Source organism: Zootermopsis nevadensis, unplaced genomic scaffold (assembly GCF_977971745.1).
Source record: "Zootermopsis nevadensis isolate Lab colony 2312 unplaced genomic scaffold, Znev_1.0 Znev_ptg000012l, whole genome shotgun sequence".
NCBI lineage: Eukaryota > Metazoa > Arthropoda > Insecta > Blattodea > Termopsidae > Zootermopsis > Zootermopsis nevadensis.
The window spans coordinates 14426970-14445502 of NW_028259144.1; the positions used below are offsets into that span (position 1 = coordinate 14426970).

The 18533-nt window shown below is 37.5% G+C and overlaps 1 protein-coding gene and 1 long non-coding RNA gene across 5 annotated transcripts in view; one reads left to right on the forward strand and one right to left on the reverse strand.

The window, feature by feature from the left end:
• Positions 1-414: 414 nt before the first annotated feature.
• On the reverse strand, positions 415-2031 carry LOC110834123 (transcription elongation factor 1 homolog). Of its 4 annotated transcripts, none has more exons than XM_022072961.2 (3): positions 1831-2031; positions 1382-1504; positions 415-1275 (listed from the first exon to the last, which is right to left on the reverse strand). In XM_022072961.2, exons 1-3 carry the CDS (start codon positions 1860-1862, stop codon positions 1143-1145), a joined length of 288 nt encoding a protein of 95 aa, XP_021928653.1. In that variant the 5' UTR covers positions 1863-2031; the 3' UTR covers positions 415-1142. The 4 variants fall into 4 exon arrangements, with proteins under 4 accessions (XP_021928653.1, XP_021928652.1, XP_087204221.1 ...); XM_022072960.2 differs by lacking the exon at positions 1831-2031 and adding an exon at positions 1710-1819; XM_087348095.1 differs by lacking the exon at positions 1831-2031 and adding an exon at positions 1698-1800.
• A 15556-nt stretch (positions 2032-17587) lies between these two features.
• The window catches only part of LOC110834124 (uncharacterized), a 54754-nt gene continuing 53808 nt past the window's right edge, over positions 17588-18533 (forward strand). The window contains exon 1 of the long non-coding RNA XR_002544491.1: positions 17588-17702. This is a non-coding gene — a long non-coding RNA (uncharacterized LOC110834124). The remainder of the gene's footprint in view (positions 17703-18533) is intronic.

Consider the following 18533-nt stretch of genomic DNA (forward strand, 5'->3'; position numbering starts at 1 on the left):
CAGGGTGTTGTAAGGAATCAATAAGCATTTCTTCAGTTTTACCATTTTCTGTATTTTGAGAATGTGTATAATAATTAGCACTAATTTACAACTTTATGAAGACTATGAACAGATTGTGAAGTAATGACAGAATGGATGTTAATTTGTTCACAGTTTGTAAGGAGTTACTCCATTAAAAATGGAACACTGGCTTGCTGTATAAAACCATTTAGAACACATACAACCAACTCACAGCACAGGATAACTTTTGCTTTGTTCTGGCAAAGGACTGGTGATTAAATTATGAGAAAATTGGTTTCTTTCAGTGTTGTGACAACATGAATTGTTTAATTTTCTTTTGCATGACAAATGGCACTAAAAATGCAAGAAAGGTGCACAAATTGAATTTAAAGGGCCAATGGAACATACAACAAATTAAATGCAATAATTTTATTTAGTCCACAGATTGGTTGAAGTATATTTTAAGGGTTTTCCATTCTAAACCAATATAACTATATACATATATGAGAACATTATAATAAGCACCAAGACTTGTGTAATTCCGAATTCAGTTGTCTAGTGGTTAAAATTGAACTATTTTATACATTTTTTATGCAGAATGGCTGTATTTTCCTTTTCCAAAAATAATACTTAAGGTGAAATATTTCCAAATTTTTAGGTTTCTTACATGATGTGTCAAGCTGGGTCCAATTAATTAACTCACATATAACTGACTGCAAATACTGAAAGTAATGTATTACACACAAAAGAGACGACATAATTGATTCCAAGAGGTTCTAACGATGGTGTAATACAATCTGGATTGTTACATTTTTGGAGCTTGTCCATTGTCTGATGCTATAAAACTGGATCTGTCATCATCTTCAGGTTTAACGAAGTGGATGCCTACTGTGTGGGGTCTATTAGAATGAGCTAATATCAATCATTGGACCAGTGTCCAGTGACTGAGATGAGGACAGATCCAGTCCTCAAAATGTTGTGTATTTTATAACATCAGATGATGGACAATGTCCATAAATCTAGATTAACATAATCAATGTATGCATTTCTCTCAAAAGTTCAAATCTACAGAATTCACACCATTCACAAATGTACTTACAAGCAAAGTATTAAGGACAGTACTTCAACAAACAGAACAAAAATCAATTTGCACATTCACAGGCATCAATCCAATCATTATAAACATCAACTGGCTCTGATAAGAAGTTTATAGTTGCCTGGTAATCCTCAAGACAGACTCGACATGTTATTTTGGCTGTGTTGCGTCCTTTATCCCTGAAATAAACGTATTTTACATTTTACACAGCCATCACATACACAGGTTATACATTATAATATTACAAAATAATCATATAACAACGTATATGGAACTCATATTTACATTTTTACTTCGCATGACTTCTCATGGTTACAAAATGGACAGTTGAACTGAAGATCTAAAGGCTCAATTGCCTTCCTCTTTGGTGGAGGCTTTCGTTTACTTTTCCTTCGTCCCATAGTTTTACTGAAATGACATACATGAATGCCATATTAAAAACATAACCTATACAAATGTCCAGATTCACAACCGTGAATGTAAAACGAGAAAAAACAATCGTCACATCATGTTTTCTCTAAAGAGTTTAAACAAATTATACAACTACAAGTCAGAATACATTTACTGACTTTTATTAATGTGAATTCCTCTATCAACTCACAAGTAGAACTACCTCTTACACAACGACATATACACGCGTGAGTATGCAGTGTTGCCACAAGAATGACACATGAGTTGCATCATAAAAACGAAGATATATTAATTACTTTTACAAGACGGTAACCTGTCCATACTTTTTATGCTTTGTTGTGTCATTTTCAGGCATGTCCTGCGAACCAAATGATCATCTTCGACGACACATTTCAGCCCAGTTCATACCATATTTTGCTGTCACGTTAACGGTATCAGGACTGAAAATCTTAAACATAAGACTGAGATTGTGTGTTCGAGAAGCAGTTAACCAGCAACCTGCATGAAACCTGGAATGCTTATGCCCTGAAACCAAGCAAAGATATGACAGATCAAAACCCCGAAGAAGTGCCCTGAATTCGAGTCCCTGTCAGGGTGGTTTCTGTAACTCGGAAACTAAGTACAGTAGGACAACACCAGGATCGCCATTATTTGTTCCCACGAAGAGATTACAGGAACAACTAGCACAAACCCGAATAGTGCCCTGTGTTCGAGTCCCGGTGAATATGTTTTCTGTACTTGGAATTAATGGTGACAGAGCAAAGGACGATTGGCGTCCGGTGAATCGAAAACAGAAGACCGTGGCGGACCACAAGGCCCAGAATCTGGCAGGAAGAAGCTTTCAATGGGACAAGTAGTGCATTTTACAGCCCCAGGTATGTGACTGTGAGCAGTGACTGTCGGGACGGATAGGCCAGTTCAGCGTCCGTATGAATTGATGTTAAAAGTAGCAACAAGTGTGATTGTTTAGCGCGTCCACAAGTCAGTCAAGGAAATCGATTTATGTTATCTGTCTATTACACTTTTTTGTTGGCGGCGGTAGTGTTTGTTTCCGTGAGTACTTTGGTACTTCTGACAGAAGAAGGCAACGGGGAGCTATAGGTCTATGGACAGTTTATCAACGTATGCCATGACTTCGTGAAACTCGCCACATGCATTTTTTCAACAGACATCTGTTTTTTCTTCATAAATGACATGTGAGTAATGGACATTTTATTTCCTCTTACTTTGTTATTTTATGTTTACGCTGTGCGATTCTAACCTGTATACATTTTTGTGATCAAACCCATATTCAACTTATTATGTTAGGTATGATTATTATAATGCGTGGAAACTAAAAGATTATTATGAATTGATTAGGTCGTATGTGTGCGTAAATTTGTCTTTTCCACCCATTTCCATTCAACTGTTAGTATCATAATTCTGCTTCGGTTCATCTCTGAATTACACTACCCTTTGTCATTCGAGCATTTACGTTACGGCTGCACGTGGACAGGCTATGATGCTGACGAAGAGAGTAGGCCTACCTGTCTGTGATTGTTTGGAATGTGTTACTAAATGATGCACACTGCTTTTAATCCATGCAACTGCACTTCAGATGGACTGTAACATTATGTGTCTTCTTAAAACATAAAAAGTGGCAGTGGAACCACGGTTCCGGAGAATTTGACGTAAATACGTCTGTACGGAAAGAAAGTTTATATAGTGGCTTTATTTTAAATATTTACATTATACATGCTTTACAACTGAGTAAAGTTTGGTTAAGACATTGCTTATTTAACCTGAATTAGTTACGCTTAAGATGGGTCTGTGGTAGCTGAAATATGTTATAAAATTTGTGCACTTTAGAGTATCAACATATCGTGCAAACACCATATCTATACAAGATTTTGATCTAGTAGTACTACATTCAGGATTTGACATCAACATTAAGCCAAACGTTTCTTCCATAAATGTGACAAAGCTTTGATTTTCCTCCTTCTTTAAATCAATGTTTCTTGTTTTTGGAAAAATTCATCGTTAATTGTAATCTTGTAATGTTTGTACAATGGAGTATTAATTAAATAAGTAAGCCAACGTTTTATTGTATCTTTCTTAATACTTCCTACCAGATATGTAGATCTGTGAATCAAGTTTCTCTTTATATGGACGTTGAAACTGTAATCATCGTCCAATTCTCTAGGTAGTAGCCTTACCATATTATTAACATCTACTGGAACATTGATTACTTGTCCCAGTATCCCAAATGCACCCAATTGATGTCTTAACCTCCAAATTTGCATAAATGGAAGTCTAGGAGATATTAATCTTTCGCTTATGCAATCTAGAGGAGGCAAATCAGTGGGGTATGGCGGATACACAAATCCATTACTCCTAGACAATATAGGTATTTGTTGTTTATTTAAAGACAGCCAGCATGTTGTGCATACTTTAAATTGGGATACATTTTCATTTACAAACTCCTTACTCAATATATCTAAATGGCTATCAGTAACTTGTTTCAAATCTTTTTCAAACCATAACCGATCACATACATTGCAAGCGTTTCCAAATCTATTTTCATTAAAATGCTTATGAAAATGTTCTGTTGCATTGTCATACCTTGGTTGCGCGATTCTTGTAGGATCGCTTGTAGTTGCTAATATGTGGAAGCATCAACTTGCACTAATTGCTCCTTGCGATTTCTACATTCCGTCATACGTTCAGCATTAGTTTTTGGTATTTTTTTGGGAACTTTAGGTTCATTATCTAATACTTCTATATTTTACGTTTTCTGTACTGACTCATATATTCTGTTTTATGGAGTCTTTTAGCTTCACTGTCATCCATCTTGTACATAGTATGACGCAACAACAGATTACTTAATAATTATTATATAAGATAAGCACCTGTGATACTCTAAAACGTTTTTACCAGCACAAAATTATCTACTCCACGACGCACTTCTTCTACAAGCGATTCACAGTTCAGCTCTTTCACGATTGTTGATGGTTGTGATGTAACACAACAATGCCGAGTAAACAGATGAAGTTTCCTAGGTAACATAACAATAAAGTTACACTTTTTCGTAACACATTTTTGCCGAATGACCCTTCCTTATAGACGTATTTACGTCAAAAATAACTGGTATTTTGTATAAATTTATTATGGGGGTTTGTATTTGCAGGTAATGTATACGTATGGAGTTACAGATACGTGAAGAATAAGTATCCAGTTGTGTTGATCTTGTGACTAAGTCCTTCCACCTTCCGAATGACAAATAAATATCACTGTTCTTTAAATCTGTGATATTTCCTAGGTATGGCCTTGATACAGGGTTTTTGTGCTGTTAAATGTAGGAAATGGGGCCGGAAGTAATGGCGACTTATATTTAAGGTGTCTTGGTACTGGATTGTAAAACTACAAAACAAAAATAGGACGGAATTCTAATTGGATACTTCCAGAGTACGAAATAGTACTGACAAAGTAGCCGGTGAAGTTCTGCAAACGCACGCACGCACACAAGGTTATGGAAAACGAATGCCCATATTTTAAAGGGGTTATTAATTATTTACGTAAAAATGGTCCTTGTTTTTAAAATACAAAATAAAGACCTCTAGTATTAAAAACTTTCTTTCCATCGTGCGGTCGACTAGATCGGGGTTATAAGTAAAGATTTAGTAATTAAGCCTCTTTAAATTTTGTATGTCTCACCGCTATAGGGAATAATCTGCAGCAAGGCGAATTAAGTTAGAGGCGCGTTTTACACCAAAAATACAGTCTTTGCGAATGGAATGTGTGCCTGTCATTTTACTGGAACTTTGATCGTGAACCGAAAGTAAGCGAACTGAAAACTAAACACATGTCATTGCGTTATACGATCACGTTTATAATTCGTGTCACTTGAGTTTCAATCTTTCACACAGAACACTTCAGCTTGCGTCAATTTTTGGTTACTAGAAACGGAAGTATTTAAATTAATTCAATCGTTTTGATTCAGTCATTCGAGTAATCAAAATTAAGAATGTGAATATTGAAATACCAGCAAAAATTTGGTGACCCAGTTTTTTACGATGATTTACGTTCTGTCATTATTGTCTGTGTTTTAGAATTGGTATTATAAGTATTTTTAATACTTGGAATGCAGTGTAATAAATCCTAATACAATCTTTTCTAGCGGTCTAGTTCAGGAAGTGTTTGGTGTACGAATGAAAGATGTCGTTTGCACGAAGCATTCCCACTGAAAATCATTTCTCGAGCAAGCCAAGGTTTGTCCAATGAGGCTAAACCTTAGTTAAAAGTACGTTGAAGGTGACTTTCGGTGGCAATTAGTGTGTGAACGACATCACATGCGAACTGAATGTAGATGTTCATTACTGTAGTCGAGGCAGCGGACTTCTCCGCCTGGAAGAACGAGTTTTTGATCGTTAAGAGCTATGCAAGGATTAGGATAAGAAAGCGAACTTCGTTACAAAGGACCTGTTTGTTAATAGCGGAAAGGACGAAGTTAATTACAGGGCTTTTTCAGGGAGAACAAGGCATTTAATGTGGTGATTTGATGTACTTAGCGACTTAGCCATATGATTACCTCATTTTAACTGAATTACCTTAATTACACTAACAATACAGTAAGGTAATTAATCGTGATGTTCGTTGTGTTAAAGACAAACTTCCGGTTGTCGCTTGGAGCCAAATTCGTCAACAGTTTGTTTTCAAAAAGTGTTACTTATTATAATTTATATTCTCATTTTAACAAGAGGCCAAAAGGATACAAAACAAGATAAACTTTTTACCGCGGAGGCCCGGGTTTGCCGTTGGGTCAGTCCATGCGGGTTTTGTAGTGTACAAGGTGACCTTGGGACAGGTTTCTCTCCGAGATCTTTGGTTTTCTCCGTCAATATCATTCCACTTTTGCTTCATATTCACTTCTATTGTATGGGGATGGACAAAGGGTCGTTCTGCAGACTCCTTCGCAACAATAATAAGGAATTACTTTTTCATGCTTACTCATATATTCATTGTTTTCGGATCTAATTTCTTAGTTAGGTATTCCCCAGCTACGAATACCGCATTCTTACTTCCTTTACGTGGTAATATATAGTTATTTATTTTAATGATTTAATAATTGTGTTTATTTTCATTGCTTGCCTCTTATAGGCCTTTATATGCAGCGATCATTCCATTAAGGAACTGAATTGAATTTGCATTAATCTTAATAATAAGTTAGTAAAAAAGTAAAGCTATCCCACTACGCGCCATGTAGGCGCTCAGGGGGGAGAGTAATATAGCTCCTACTCATTCTCAACTTCGGCACTAGATGGGGTGAGTGGTCTGTGTCAAGACCCGGCCGCGCTTTAGCACCCACCCTCCCCCCACCCTGGGGAAAGGAAGTAAGATAACAGTACTGTTATTATGTAGCAAAACGTGCCTTCACGTGAAGCTTGGAAGCATAAATCCACGTGGACCAGTAGAAAAGAAATTATTGCATAAACAAAACTGGTTAGATAAGTTTTGAAGGACGAGCCAACAGAAGACAGAAACCTCGATGAAGATGTATTACTCGGCGCATGCTGACTACTCGGTTACAATCTTGAGGTCGAAACAGGTAATTTATTGGCCTAAGTTCGTGACAGAAGAAGATGAAAACGAAAAATTGATATCCTCGCCTAAATATCAATCCTCTGTCCATAAAAGTGTATAAATTACCATTTTATAACTCAGAAGCACCAAACATTTATTCGAGTAAGTAACAAGAATTTGATTCGTTCCGCCCTCATGTGTTATACTAGAGGCAACAGCTGGTCTTGGGCTTAGTACGTTACGGCTGCACGTGGACAGGCTATGATGCTGACGAAGAGAGTAGGCCTACCTGTCTGTGATTGTTTGGAATGTGTTACTAAATGATGCACACTGCTTTTAATCCATGCAACTGCACTTCAGATGGACTGTAACATTATGTGTCTTCTTAAAACATAAAAAGTGGCAGTGGAACCACGGTTCCGGAGAATTTGACGTAAATACGTCTGTACGGAAAGAAAGTTTATATAGTGGCTTTATTTTAAATATTTACATTATACATGCTTTACAACTGAGTAAAGTTTGGTTAAGACATTGCTTATTTAACCTGAATTAGTTACGCTTAAGATGGGTCTGTGGTAGCTGAAATATGTTATAAAATTTGTGCACTTTAGAGTATCAACATATCGTGCAAACACCATATCTATACAAGATTTTGATCTAGTAGTACTACATTCAGGATTTGACATCAACATTAAGCCAAACGTTTCTTCCATAAATGTGACAAAGCTTTGATTTTCCTCCTTCTTTAAATCAATGTTTCTTGTTTTTGGAAAAATTCATCGTTAATTGTAATCTTGTAATGTTTGTACAATGGAGTATTAATTAAATAAGTAAGCCAACGTTTTATTGTATCTTTCTTAATACTTCCTACCAGATATGTAGATCTGTGAATCAAGTTTCTCTTTATATGGACGTTGAAACTGTAATCATCGTCCAATTCTCTAGGTAGTAGCCTTACCATATTATTAACATCTACTGGAACATTGATTACTTGTCCCAGTATCCCAAATGCACCCAATTGATGTCTTAACCTCCAAATTTGCATAAATGGAAGTCTAGGAGATATTAATCTTTCGCTTATGCAATCTAGAGGAGGCAAATCAGTGGGGTATGGCGGATACACAAATCCATTACTCCTAGACAATATAGGTATTTGTTGTTTATTTAAAGACAGCCAGCATGTTGTGCATACTTTAAATTGGGATACATTTTCATTTACAAACTCCTTACTCAATATATCTAAATGGCTATCAGTAACTTGTTTCAAATCTTTTTCAAACCATAACCGATCACATACATTGCAAGCGTTTCCAAATCTATTTTCATTAAAATGCTTATGAAAATGTTCTGTTGCATTGTCATACCTTGGTTGCGCGATTCTTGTAGGATCGCTTGTAGTTGCTAATATGTGGAAGCATCAACTTGCACTAATTGCTCCTTGCGATTTCTACATTCCGTCATACGTTCAGCATTAGTTTTTGGTATTTTTTTGGGAACTTTAGGTTCATTATCTAATACTTCTATATTTTACGTTTTCTGTACTGACTCATATATTCTGTTTTATGGAGTCTTTTAGCTTCACTGTCATCCATCTTGTACATAGTATGACGCAACAACAGATTACTTAATAATTATTATATAAGATAAGCACCTGTGATACTCTAAAACGTTTTTACCAGCACAAAATTATCTACTCCACGACGCACTTCTTCTACAAGCGATTCACAGTTCAGCTCTTTCACGATTGTTGATGGTTGTGATGTAACACAACAATGCCGAGTAAACAGATGAAGTTTCCTAGGTAACATAACAATAAAGTTACACTTTTTCGTAACACATTTTTGCCGAATGACCCTTCCTTATAGACGTATTTACGTCAAAAATAACTGGTATTTTGTATAAATTTATTATGGGGGTTTGTATTTGCAGGTAATGTATACGTATGGAGTTACAGATACGTGAAGAATAAGTATCCAGTTGTGTTGATCTTGTGACTAAGTCCTTCCACCTTCCGAATGACAAATAAATATCACTGTTCTTTAAATCTGTGATATTTCCTAGGTATGGCCTTGATACAGGGTTTTTGTGCTGTTAAATGTAGGAAATGGGGCCGGAAGTAATGGCGACTTATATTTAAGGTGTCTTGGTACTGGATTGTAAAACTACAAAACAAAAATAGGACGGAATTCTAATTGGATACTTCCAGAGTACGAAATAGTACTGACAAAGTAGCCGGTGAAGTTCTGCAAACGCACGCACGCACACAAGGTTATGGAAAACGAATGCCCATATTTTAAAGGGGTTATTAATTATTTACGTAAAAATGGTCCTTGTTTTTAAAATACAAAATAAAGACCTCTAGTATTAAAAACTTTCTTTCCATCGTGCGGTCGACTAGATCGGGGTTATAAGTAAAGATTTAGTAATTAAGCCTCTTTAAATTTTGTATGTCTCACCGCTATAGGGAATAATCTGCAGCAAGGCGAATTAAGTTAGAGGCGCGTTTTACACCAAAAATACAGTCTTTGCGAATGGAATGTGTGCCTGTCATTTTACTGGAACTTTGATCGTGAACCGAAAGTAAGCGAACTGAAAACTAAACACATGTCATTGCGTTATACGATCACGTTTATAATTCGTGTCACTTGAGTTTCAATCTTTCACACAGAACACTTCAGCTTGCGTCAATTTTTGGTTACTAGAAACGGAAGTATTTAAATTAATTCAATCGTTTTGATTCAGTCATTCGAGTAATCAAAATTAAGAATGTGAATATTGAAATACCAGCAAAAATTTGGTGACCCAGTTTTTTACGATGATTTACGTTCTGTCATTATTGTCTGTGTTTTAGAATTGGTATTATAAGTATTTTTAATACTTGGAATGCAGTGTAATAAATCCTAATACAATCTTTTCTAGCGGTCTAGTTCAGGAAGTGTTTGGTGTACGAATGAAAGATGTCGTTTGCACGAAGCATTCCCACTGAAAATCATTTCTCGAGCAAGCCAAGGTTTGTCCAATGAGGCTAAACCTTAGTTAAAAGTACGTTGAAGGTGACTTTCGGTGGCAATTAGTGTGTGAACGACATCACATGCGAACTGAATGTAGATGTTCATTACTGTAGTCGAGGCAGCGGACTTCTCCGCCTGGAAGAACGAGTTTTTGATCGTTAAGAGCTATGCAAGGATTAGGATAAGAAAGCGAACTTCGTTACAAAGGACCTGTTTGTTAATAGCGGAAAGGACGAAGTTAATTACAGGGCTTTTTCAGGGAGAACAAGGCATTTAATGTGGTGATTTGATGTACTTAGCGACTTAGCCATATGATTACCTCATTTTAACTGAATTACCTTAATTACACTAACAATACAGTAAGGTAATTAATCGTGATGTTCGTTGTGTTAAAGACAAACTTCCGGTTGTCGCTTGGAGCCAAATTCGTCAACAGTTTGTTTTCAAAAAGTGTTACTTATTATAATTTATATTCTCATTTTAACAAGAGGCCAAAAGGATACAAAACAAGATAAACTTTTTACCGCGGAGGCCCGGGTTTGCCGTTGGGTCAGTCCATGCGGGTTTTGTAGTGTACAAGGTGACCTTGGGACAGGTTTCTCTCCGAGATCTTTGGTTTTCTCCGTCAATATCATTCCACTTTTGCTTCATATTCACTTCTATTGTATGGGGATGGACAAAGGGTCGTTCTGCAGACTCCTTCGCAACAATAATAAGGAATTACTTTTTCATGCTTACTCATATATTCATTGTTTTCGGATCTAATTTCTTAGTTAGGTATTCCCCAGCTACGAATACCGCATTCTTACTTCCTTTACGTGGTAATATATAGTTATTTATTTTAATGATTTAATAATTGTGTTTATTTTCATTGCTTGCCTCTTATAGGCCTTTATATGCAGCGATCATTCCATTAAGGAACTGAATTGAATTTGCATTAATCTTAATAATAAGTTAGTAAAAAAGTAAAGCTATCCCACTACGCGCCATGTAGGCGCTCAGGGGGGAGAGTAATATAGCTCCTACTCATTCTCAACTTCGGCACTAGATGGGGTGAGTGGTCTGTGTCAAGACCCGGCCGCGCTTTAGCACCCACCCTCCCCCCACCCTGGGGAAAGGAAGTAAGATAACAGTACTGTTATTATGTAGCAAAACGTGCCTTCACGTGAAGCTTGGAAGCATAAATCCACGTGGACCAGTAGAAAAGAAATTATTGCATAAACAAAACTGGTTAGATAAGTTTTGAAGGACGAGCCAACAGAAGACAGAAACCTCGATGAAGATGTATTACTCGGCGCATGCTGACTACTCGGTTACAATCTTGAGGTCGAAACAGGTAATTTATTGGCCTAAGTTCGTGACAGAAGAAGATGAAAACGAAAAATTGATATCCTCGCCTAAATATCAATCCTCTGTCCATAAAAGTGTATAAATTACCATTTTATAACTCAGAAGCACCAAACATTTATTCGAGTAAGTAACAAGAATTTGATTCGTTCCGCCCTCATGTGTTATACTAGAGGCAACAGCTGGTCTTGGGCTTAGTACGTAGCTAAGCTGATAGGTCAACTACTTCGGGTGCAAGCAACCCAAACTCCAACTTCATCCCTCTTCATATTTTGTGGACTGGAAGTAGGAAATCCAATTACACTGCCTCTGAAACCGAACCCAACTTGTCATTCAAAAGTTACACAGTATTGTGAGCTCGGTGAAAAATTGTGTGTGTGTAGATTGGGGGAGGGGGGGGGGGGAAGCGAAAATGATGGTAGAAAATGCATCCAGCCATGAAACATCTTCGAAAGCGCTTATAACGTAAAACCTATTACATTTTCTCCTTTCCCACAAGTTTATAAACGCGGAGGTATATATAATTTAATGAAAAAGAGAGATTTGTGACGTTTCTAATTGTTATTTACACAGTGGCAGGATTGAATGCTATAGTATTTACGTAAGCTGAGGCTTGTTTGCTACCCCTCAAAGTCGTTTTTTTCCTTTTTACAGAATAAAATCGATGTAGTTGACGACTGTTCAGAATTAAAGCCTGTGAACTTTTTCCGGAAGATTTAAGTGGATTTAAAGCTAACAATTAGAACAGAACCTAGCAGTAGAGGATTTGTATCGCAAATGCGAACATGTAGCCCACACTATTTGCACTGACAACACAAACCCCATCCTTGTTTTATTTAGTGACAACCAGATTCCACAGATACACACCTAATCGTGAAGTTTTTGTAAATACTATTCAGACAGAATGTAGGGCCTCTTACATGGCAGGTCAGTCTACTAGAAGGAAAACAGAAAAACGCTGACCAATTCTCAAGCATCAAGCGGCCAACGAGACCTTGTAAGTGTATAATTATTGATGCGATTTGTACAAGAGTCAATTCTTCACAGTTTACAGGTAGAAATATTCTCGCTTTGTTCGCAGCCGAAGGTTGGAAACAGAGAACGTAGGTTTTGTATGATATGGCATGACATGACGTGACGTGATGCGATGTGATGCAATATAAAATATAAATGTAATTAATTTAAACTATTAATAAATGTAATTTAGTTTAGAGGTACTGCTCTACGCATTTCTAAAATATTCAGAGTGCATATGGAATATTGTCACAAAATTAAGCAGAATTAACTCGTAAATTGATGAACATATTTTTATTCTGATTGCTGTCACAAATTCAAGGAAGATGGGATTGTTCATAATTATGTTCCACCTCTCATGCCTTTAAACAAAGGCTTAAATGACACTGAATGAACGTTTCATATAAAATCTGCAGATGCAACCAGATTTGAGATTCATGCAAATCGGGGTTCGTCTATATTGAATCTGTAGGACCAAAGTTAATTTTCTTCACATCAAATACAAATTAATTCAGCAGTTTCAGAGGCCAAGCATTCGGACGGGTGGGCATACAAGACTCATTATTATCCTTTCGTTTTGCAGAATTCATTCAAAAAACGCATGAATCCTCATCCGAGTATGAACACAGCTCGAACAGATTAATTCTGTAGGTGCGTATGGTTACCTTCTGAATCTTCTGTTCTTTGTTTTCTGTCTCGGGGTGTTCTTAGAGCTGCTGAGTGATAAATTACGGAAATAAGCGAGAATAACGCCGAAGGAGTGGAAGGCGGAGCGCGTGAAGAAAGTGATGGGGTGGGGGGTGGGGGAAATCGCGGGACAAACGGCTGAATTATGGGAGATGAGATAGTCTTGATATCCTCGGGTCACTCTCAGTTCTCAGCAAAAGCGTCTTATGGAACAGACAATTATTAATGAGCAACACAGAGATTTAAATTTACGACTTCTCATTGCGTTTGGCACAATTTTCATCTCTCCATTTCATTGTTCTGTCTTATCTTAGCAACTGCAACAGCAGAGATTGTTTACCGTCAAATGAGACTGAATTTGTAGTAAAACACTTGACTACATCTTTGGTTGTCGATCGCGGCCCTGTTAAGTGGTTGGCGTTGCATCCCTGACTGTGGCAATGCATCTTTAAGACGTGTATTTTGTCAATGCAGTTTGAAACTTCTTCGAACACACTTAAATGGCCCGCCTCAAGCTGTGTTTTAAAACAGTTTCTTCGAATGTGGTTTCAAAATGATGGTGCTCCATCGTACTGCAGTCGTAATATCCGTCAGTGGCTGTCCGAAAATTATCTTGGATGGGTCGCGGGCGTGATGTTCCAGTTTCCTGGCCTGCATGATCGCCTGACTTCTCCCGGTTATTTTGTGCGGTGTTTATGAAGAACAAGGCCTAAGAAACTACAGTTGATACTAGAGAGGATTATCATGCTGTTCTTCTGGGCTTTCGCTGGTTTATGATCATCAGTGATATAAATCGTCTGATATAACCTCTGTTAAAAATGTCACACCGCCCTTGCAAACTGAACTGACAGCAAACACACGTTTGACAAACTGACCTTGAAATTATGATCTACCATGATTGTGGAGACTTCTAAAATTATCCTGGTAGATATCTGTATACTGATAGAATAAAATGTGGAAGAACAACTAATTTTGTTTTTAAATACTGCATTAATAAGGAAAAGGCTATAATGTCTTGGTTACTGCTTCTTGCACCCACAAAAGAATCTGCTATAGCATAAGCGAAGAAATTATTTTTGAACAATTTAGAGTTTGGGCGAATCCGTCGTCTTAATGGAGTTTCAGGAAGCAGATGCATATTCCAATCTGGGTCGCGCAGGGGTGACAACAAAACACAGACCTTAAAGAAGGCAATGTAACGAATCAGACCTAAAATTTTTAAGGCTTAAAAATTTGATGAAAATTTAGGTTACAGTTCAACAGGACTGTACATCATTTAATACGCTGGGAATGTAAAATAATATTATTACACATTTTATAATTAAAAACTTTGCTCGTAAATGTGTATGATAGTAGTTTTACCAAAATCAAGAATTATGCCATTTCAAAACATGTCAGTGTCAGATTGAAAAAGTTTGGGGTCATAAACATTGTTAATTTATGATAAACCTTTAAATAGAATGACAGATATCTTTAACGAATGTTTAAAATGAAGGGTCTTATAGCGGTTCCCTGTTGAAATCCAGGGTTCACAACATAAGAAAAAGTAAGGCTTCCGGAAATACGAAACCAATTGACATAACCAGAATAAAGTAGATTATGGGGACCAGCATCGGAAGCATTAATTGAATCAAAATACGCAGAACCAGTTCGCCCTTGTGTACTCCCAGAATGCAAAACGATATTAAGATAAGCAACCAAACTGGTTGACGTGGAGTTATGTTTACAGAAAAATGCTGAGAAGGACTAAGTCTGCACTTAAAAAATAACGACGCAAGTGGTTATAAATAAAAAGTTCAATAACAATATTTACAATAATAATGAGCTGAGGGACAAAGTTCGACTCTCACCCTGTTAGGTGAATAATAACTTATAGAAATAAGAATACATTAATAATACGTCAAAATTACGTAATGGTATGAGCTACAGAGACAAGGTTTGGCCGTGGCTCGTGGACAAATAGCGTGGCGGGTGACAATTCACTAGTTACATAGTCTCGGCTCACGCCGCCTCTAAGATCCAGCTCGTGAGCGCAACTCCACTGCAGCGAGATATTCCCTTCTCACTTTGTCTTTGTCGTCCTTAAATCCTTACAGTAGATGGGGTGGATGTGCATCCTGAACTGTTGTCGCATCTGCACGTCCTCTCACAATCGATAATGTAGATGTAGTGCGATGTGTAGTTATATGCTGACGGTTATGGCCTCATCCTTAATATCATGCAAGGACTCTGTATACTAAATTCATGGAACAGAGTCCTTCTTTTGAGAATCCTCGCTTTTTATGCGATCAAAAGCTTCATTATGTGTTTGAAAAAGTCCGTCACTGTTCCCTATCATGAGGAATATGAATCCAGTCTACGCCCTTATATCGTACTTATTTAAGATCCGTTTCAATGTTATCCCACAAAAAAACGCCAAATTTTCCAAAATGAGATTATCAAGTGTGTGTGTGTGTGTAAATGTATCAAGAGCTTAAATTAATAGACCGATTCTCACAAAATTTAGTATAAATTTTATGCCCTTGGAGTTAAACTCAGACTCGTACTTCATACATTCCTAAAATCTCTTTTAGTAACTTGGCGGATTTACGAACTTTTGAGGTGGAACGACATTGGCGCCAAATCCTAGAACGATTACGTGTATTGTAATAGAACTTCGAAAAATGCAAATTTTGTAGATGATTTTTTCCCCCCTGTAATTAGAAAAACGACATGCCGCCCGTGGTAAAGTGTTTATTACACTTTCAATTTTTCAGCGATGGAATAATCCAACGTTGGAACCAGGAATATAAAATTTTGTTTGAAGGTCTATTATAAACACACTGCCTATTCTGTGCGAAATATTGTTTATAAATTAACGGTTACAAACGTTTTAAGTTGTATTTGACGTATTTATCATTAAACATGATCGCCGGCCCCTCGTGTTACCGAAATAAATAGGGAATCCAATTAGATAATATTAAAAAGTCCGGCGAAATCACGATATAATCTTGATTATGGGTCTGCAAAAGAGCGGGCCCGTAACTCCAAAAAATAAAGCCGGCCAAGTATAGGCCCATCCTATCAAAGTCTGCTTTAAATACTGCGAGGATATATAAACTTTATCCGGCTTGATGCTGGAGGCCCATGAGAAGAAGCTGCAATATCATCATTCTCCGGTTTGTGCGTTGTCGAGCGAAATAAACAATTGGTTGGGGGCAGGAACATAATCCATAGTCGTCAGCCTTTGTATCTTGGGAAACATCGCCTTCTTCCTCTTGGTGCTGCAGTCGGAAGGTGGAGGAGGGGTTCTCTAATCGGAGAGATTTTCTTAATCCTGTTCAAACATACGCCTGGGCTCCTTGGATGGAACCGAGGGTGGGGGGGGGGGGAGATTGTCCATCGCAATTTCTCTGTCTTCACAGGGCAACGCAGAGAAAAGCGAACAAATGTTTCTGTTACGTGCAAGACTTATACTCGATTGGGATTACTGTTAGTGAGGATGAATAAACACCTTGCGCGCGGCGCCTGAACCCACAAAAGTCTTCGGAAAGCAATTGTTTTGCCGAGACAGTCCACGGACCAAAGTGAACAAATGAAGTCTAACAACACCTTTTGTTGAAGAACCGCTATTTACCATAAACAGTGTATTTTAAAATACAGGTAGTTTTTGATAACTGTAAATATCTTTCAAACCCCATGACTCATAGTTGCTCAGTTGATTAATATGTTGTTTTCTTTGCGTGGATTAAAAAGTCTCATCACCGTGTCCATAAGCTACATCCACATGAATCCAGACCACGTTCTGGAATCCTATTTAGTTAAGATCCATTATAATATTATCCTCGGATCTGCGCTTTGTTCTCCCAATGATCTCTTTCTCTTAAGATTTTACGACGAACATTCTTTTGTATTTCTCAGCTCTCCATGGCGTCAACACAACCATGTTCATCTACAGAGTGGGTGGGAAGTGAGTAGGCATTGAGAAATGGTTATAACCTATATATTTCCAATGCAAAGATATTATTTAATGCTTAATTACTTCTCACCCACCCTGTAATCTTACTTGATTTGATCACCGTAAAAAATGCCTTTTTCTTTAAGCACTACACATCCAGCGCTGGTTTACATTGAAAAAAGAATTTCCTGGACTTATGCCAGTATTCGAACCCTGGCCGTCAAGTTAGTAGTCAGAGATATTAGTGTCTCAGAATTTACAACCCTCATTATCTACATATTAACTTGGTGAGGAAGATAAGGATTTTTACACTGACAAGGAATTCAACAACATACATTTTTGTGACTAGCGTAAATTGAAACACTATGTTGGCCAAAAGGTTTGGTCACTCCTGTCTGCAGTTGTAGCATTCGGCAGGAATGTCTGGGCCTAGAAAACAGGGGAGAGGGGTAGAGGAGGCGGTGACTCAAGCCATCGAATTGTGCGTGATGTATTTGTACGATTCAGTATTTCTCCTCGGACTAGCTTCAGACCTACAGGGGATTCAGAGAAGAGTGGCAGAAGGAACATGCAACGTGAACTATCAATTTCGGCTACCGTTCGGGGCAAACCAAAAACTGAACGATGTCATCTTCATGTGGTATGTCAACGTAATCATTTTTCTAGGAGATCACTAGAGACCTCAGCTATTGATTGCAGACTGTGTGAAAGTCAAAGATGACCCGGTAGAAAGCAAATTCAACCTCGCTCACGGTGGTATTAGTTTGAAGGGACTGGAGAACCAAAGCTAATAAATGTTTCGAAAATGTACCAAGTTATTGAACGTATTTGGAAACGACAGTAACAAATGAATATTTAATTTACGAACAATTAAAAGTAATTAATTCGGTGTGTTTACAACGTCGGCTTTTAAGGATGAGAGGTGTTAAATGGTGAAAATTATCCAACGTTTCGGCCAACATTGCAGTTGCCATCTTCAGGGCGTGATGGTTGGGAATATTTGTCAATGTTAGAAAGGACAGGCAGTAGGTGGGGAATTGGGTTTGATATGTCTCTCCTTTAAACACAGAAAATAAAATTTAAATTGTCCTGCGCTGTGTTCCTTTGTAGAGCCTGTTTACATCTCGCCTTGTCATTCATGGTGCGCGATCTGACACAATACGCTATCGCTGTGTACTGTGACGTATTTTACTTGTTACCGGAAGTAAAATGACGCAATGAATATTGCTATGGTGAAATGCATGGTGAATCAGTTAACAGAAGAATGGATTGGTTGACAATTCTGGAAGTGATCCGAAAGGTTCTTGTTAGAATTAATAGTTTCGCGTACAGTGCAGGAATAAATCTGAGGCTCTCCTCTTTTTGGATTCCAGTCTACACAACGCCACACAGTGATATTGTTACCTAGTCAGTGTAAGCTGCCCATCTCGTGTTCATAGTACGTAAAACAGCCAGTTTCTGCGCCTACAAT

Excerpts from the sequence above, each read along its gene's own strand:
- LOC110834123 (XM_022072960.2), bottom strand. The coding sequence starts at position 1,780 with ATGATGCAACTCATGTGTCATTCTTGTGGCAACACTGCATACTCACGC. Across the intron at positions 1,505-1,709 it reads TATATGTCGTTGTGTAAGAG|TAAAACTATGGGACGAAGGA; the intron begins GTAGTTCTACTT and ends ATGTCATTTCAG. Across the intron at positions 1,276-1,381 it reads AAGTCATGCGAAGTAAAAAT|GGATAAAGGACGCAACACAG; the intron begins GTAAATATGAGT and ends CGTTTATTTCAG.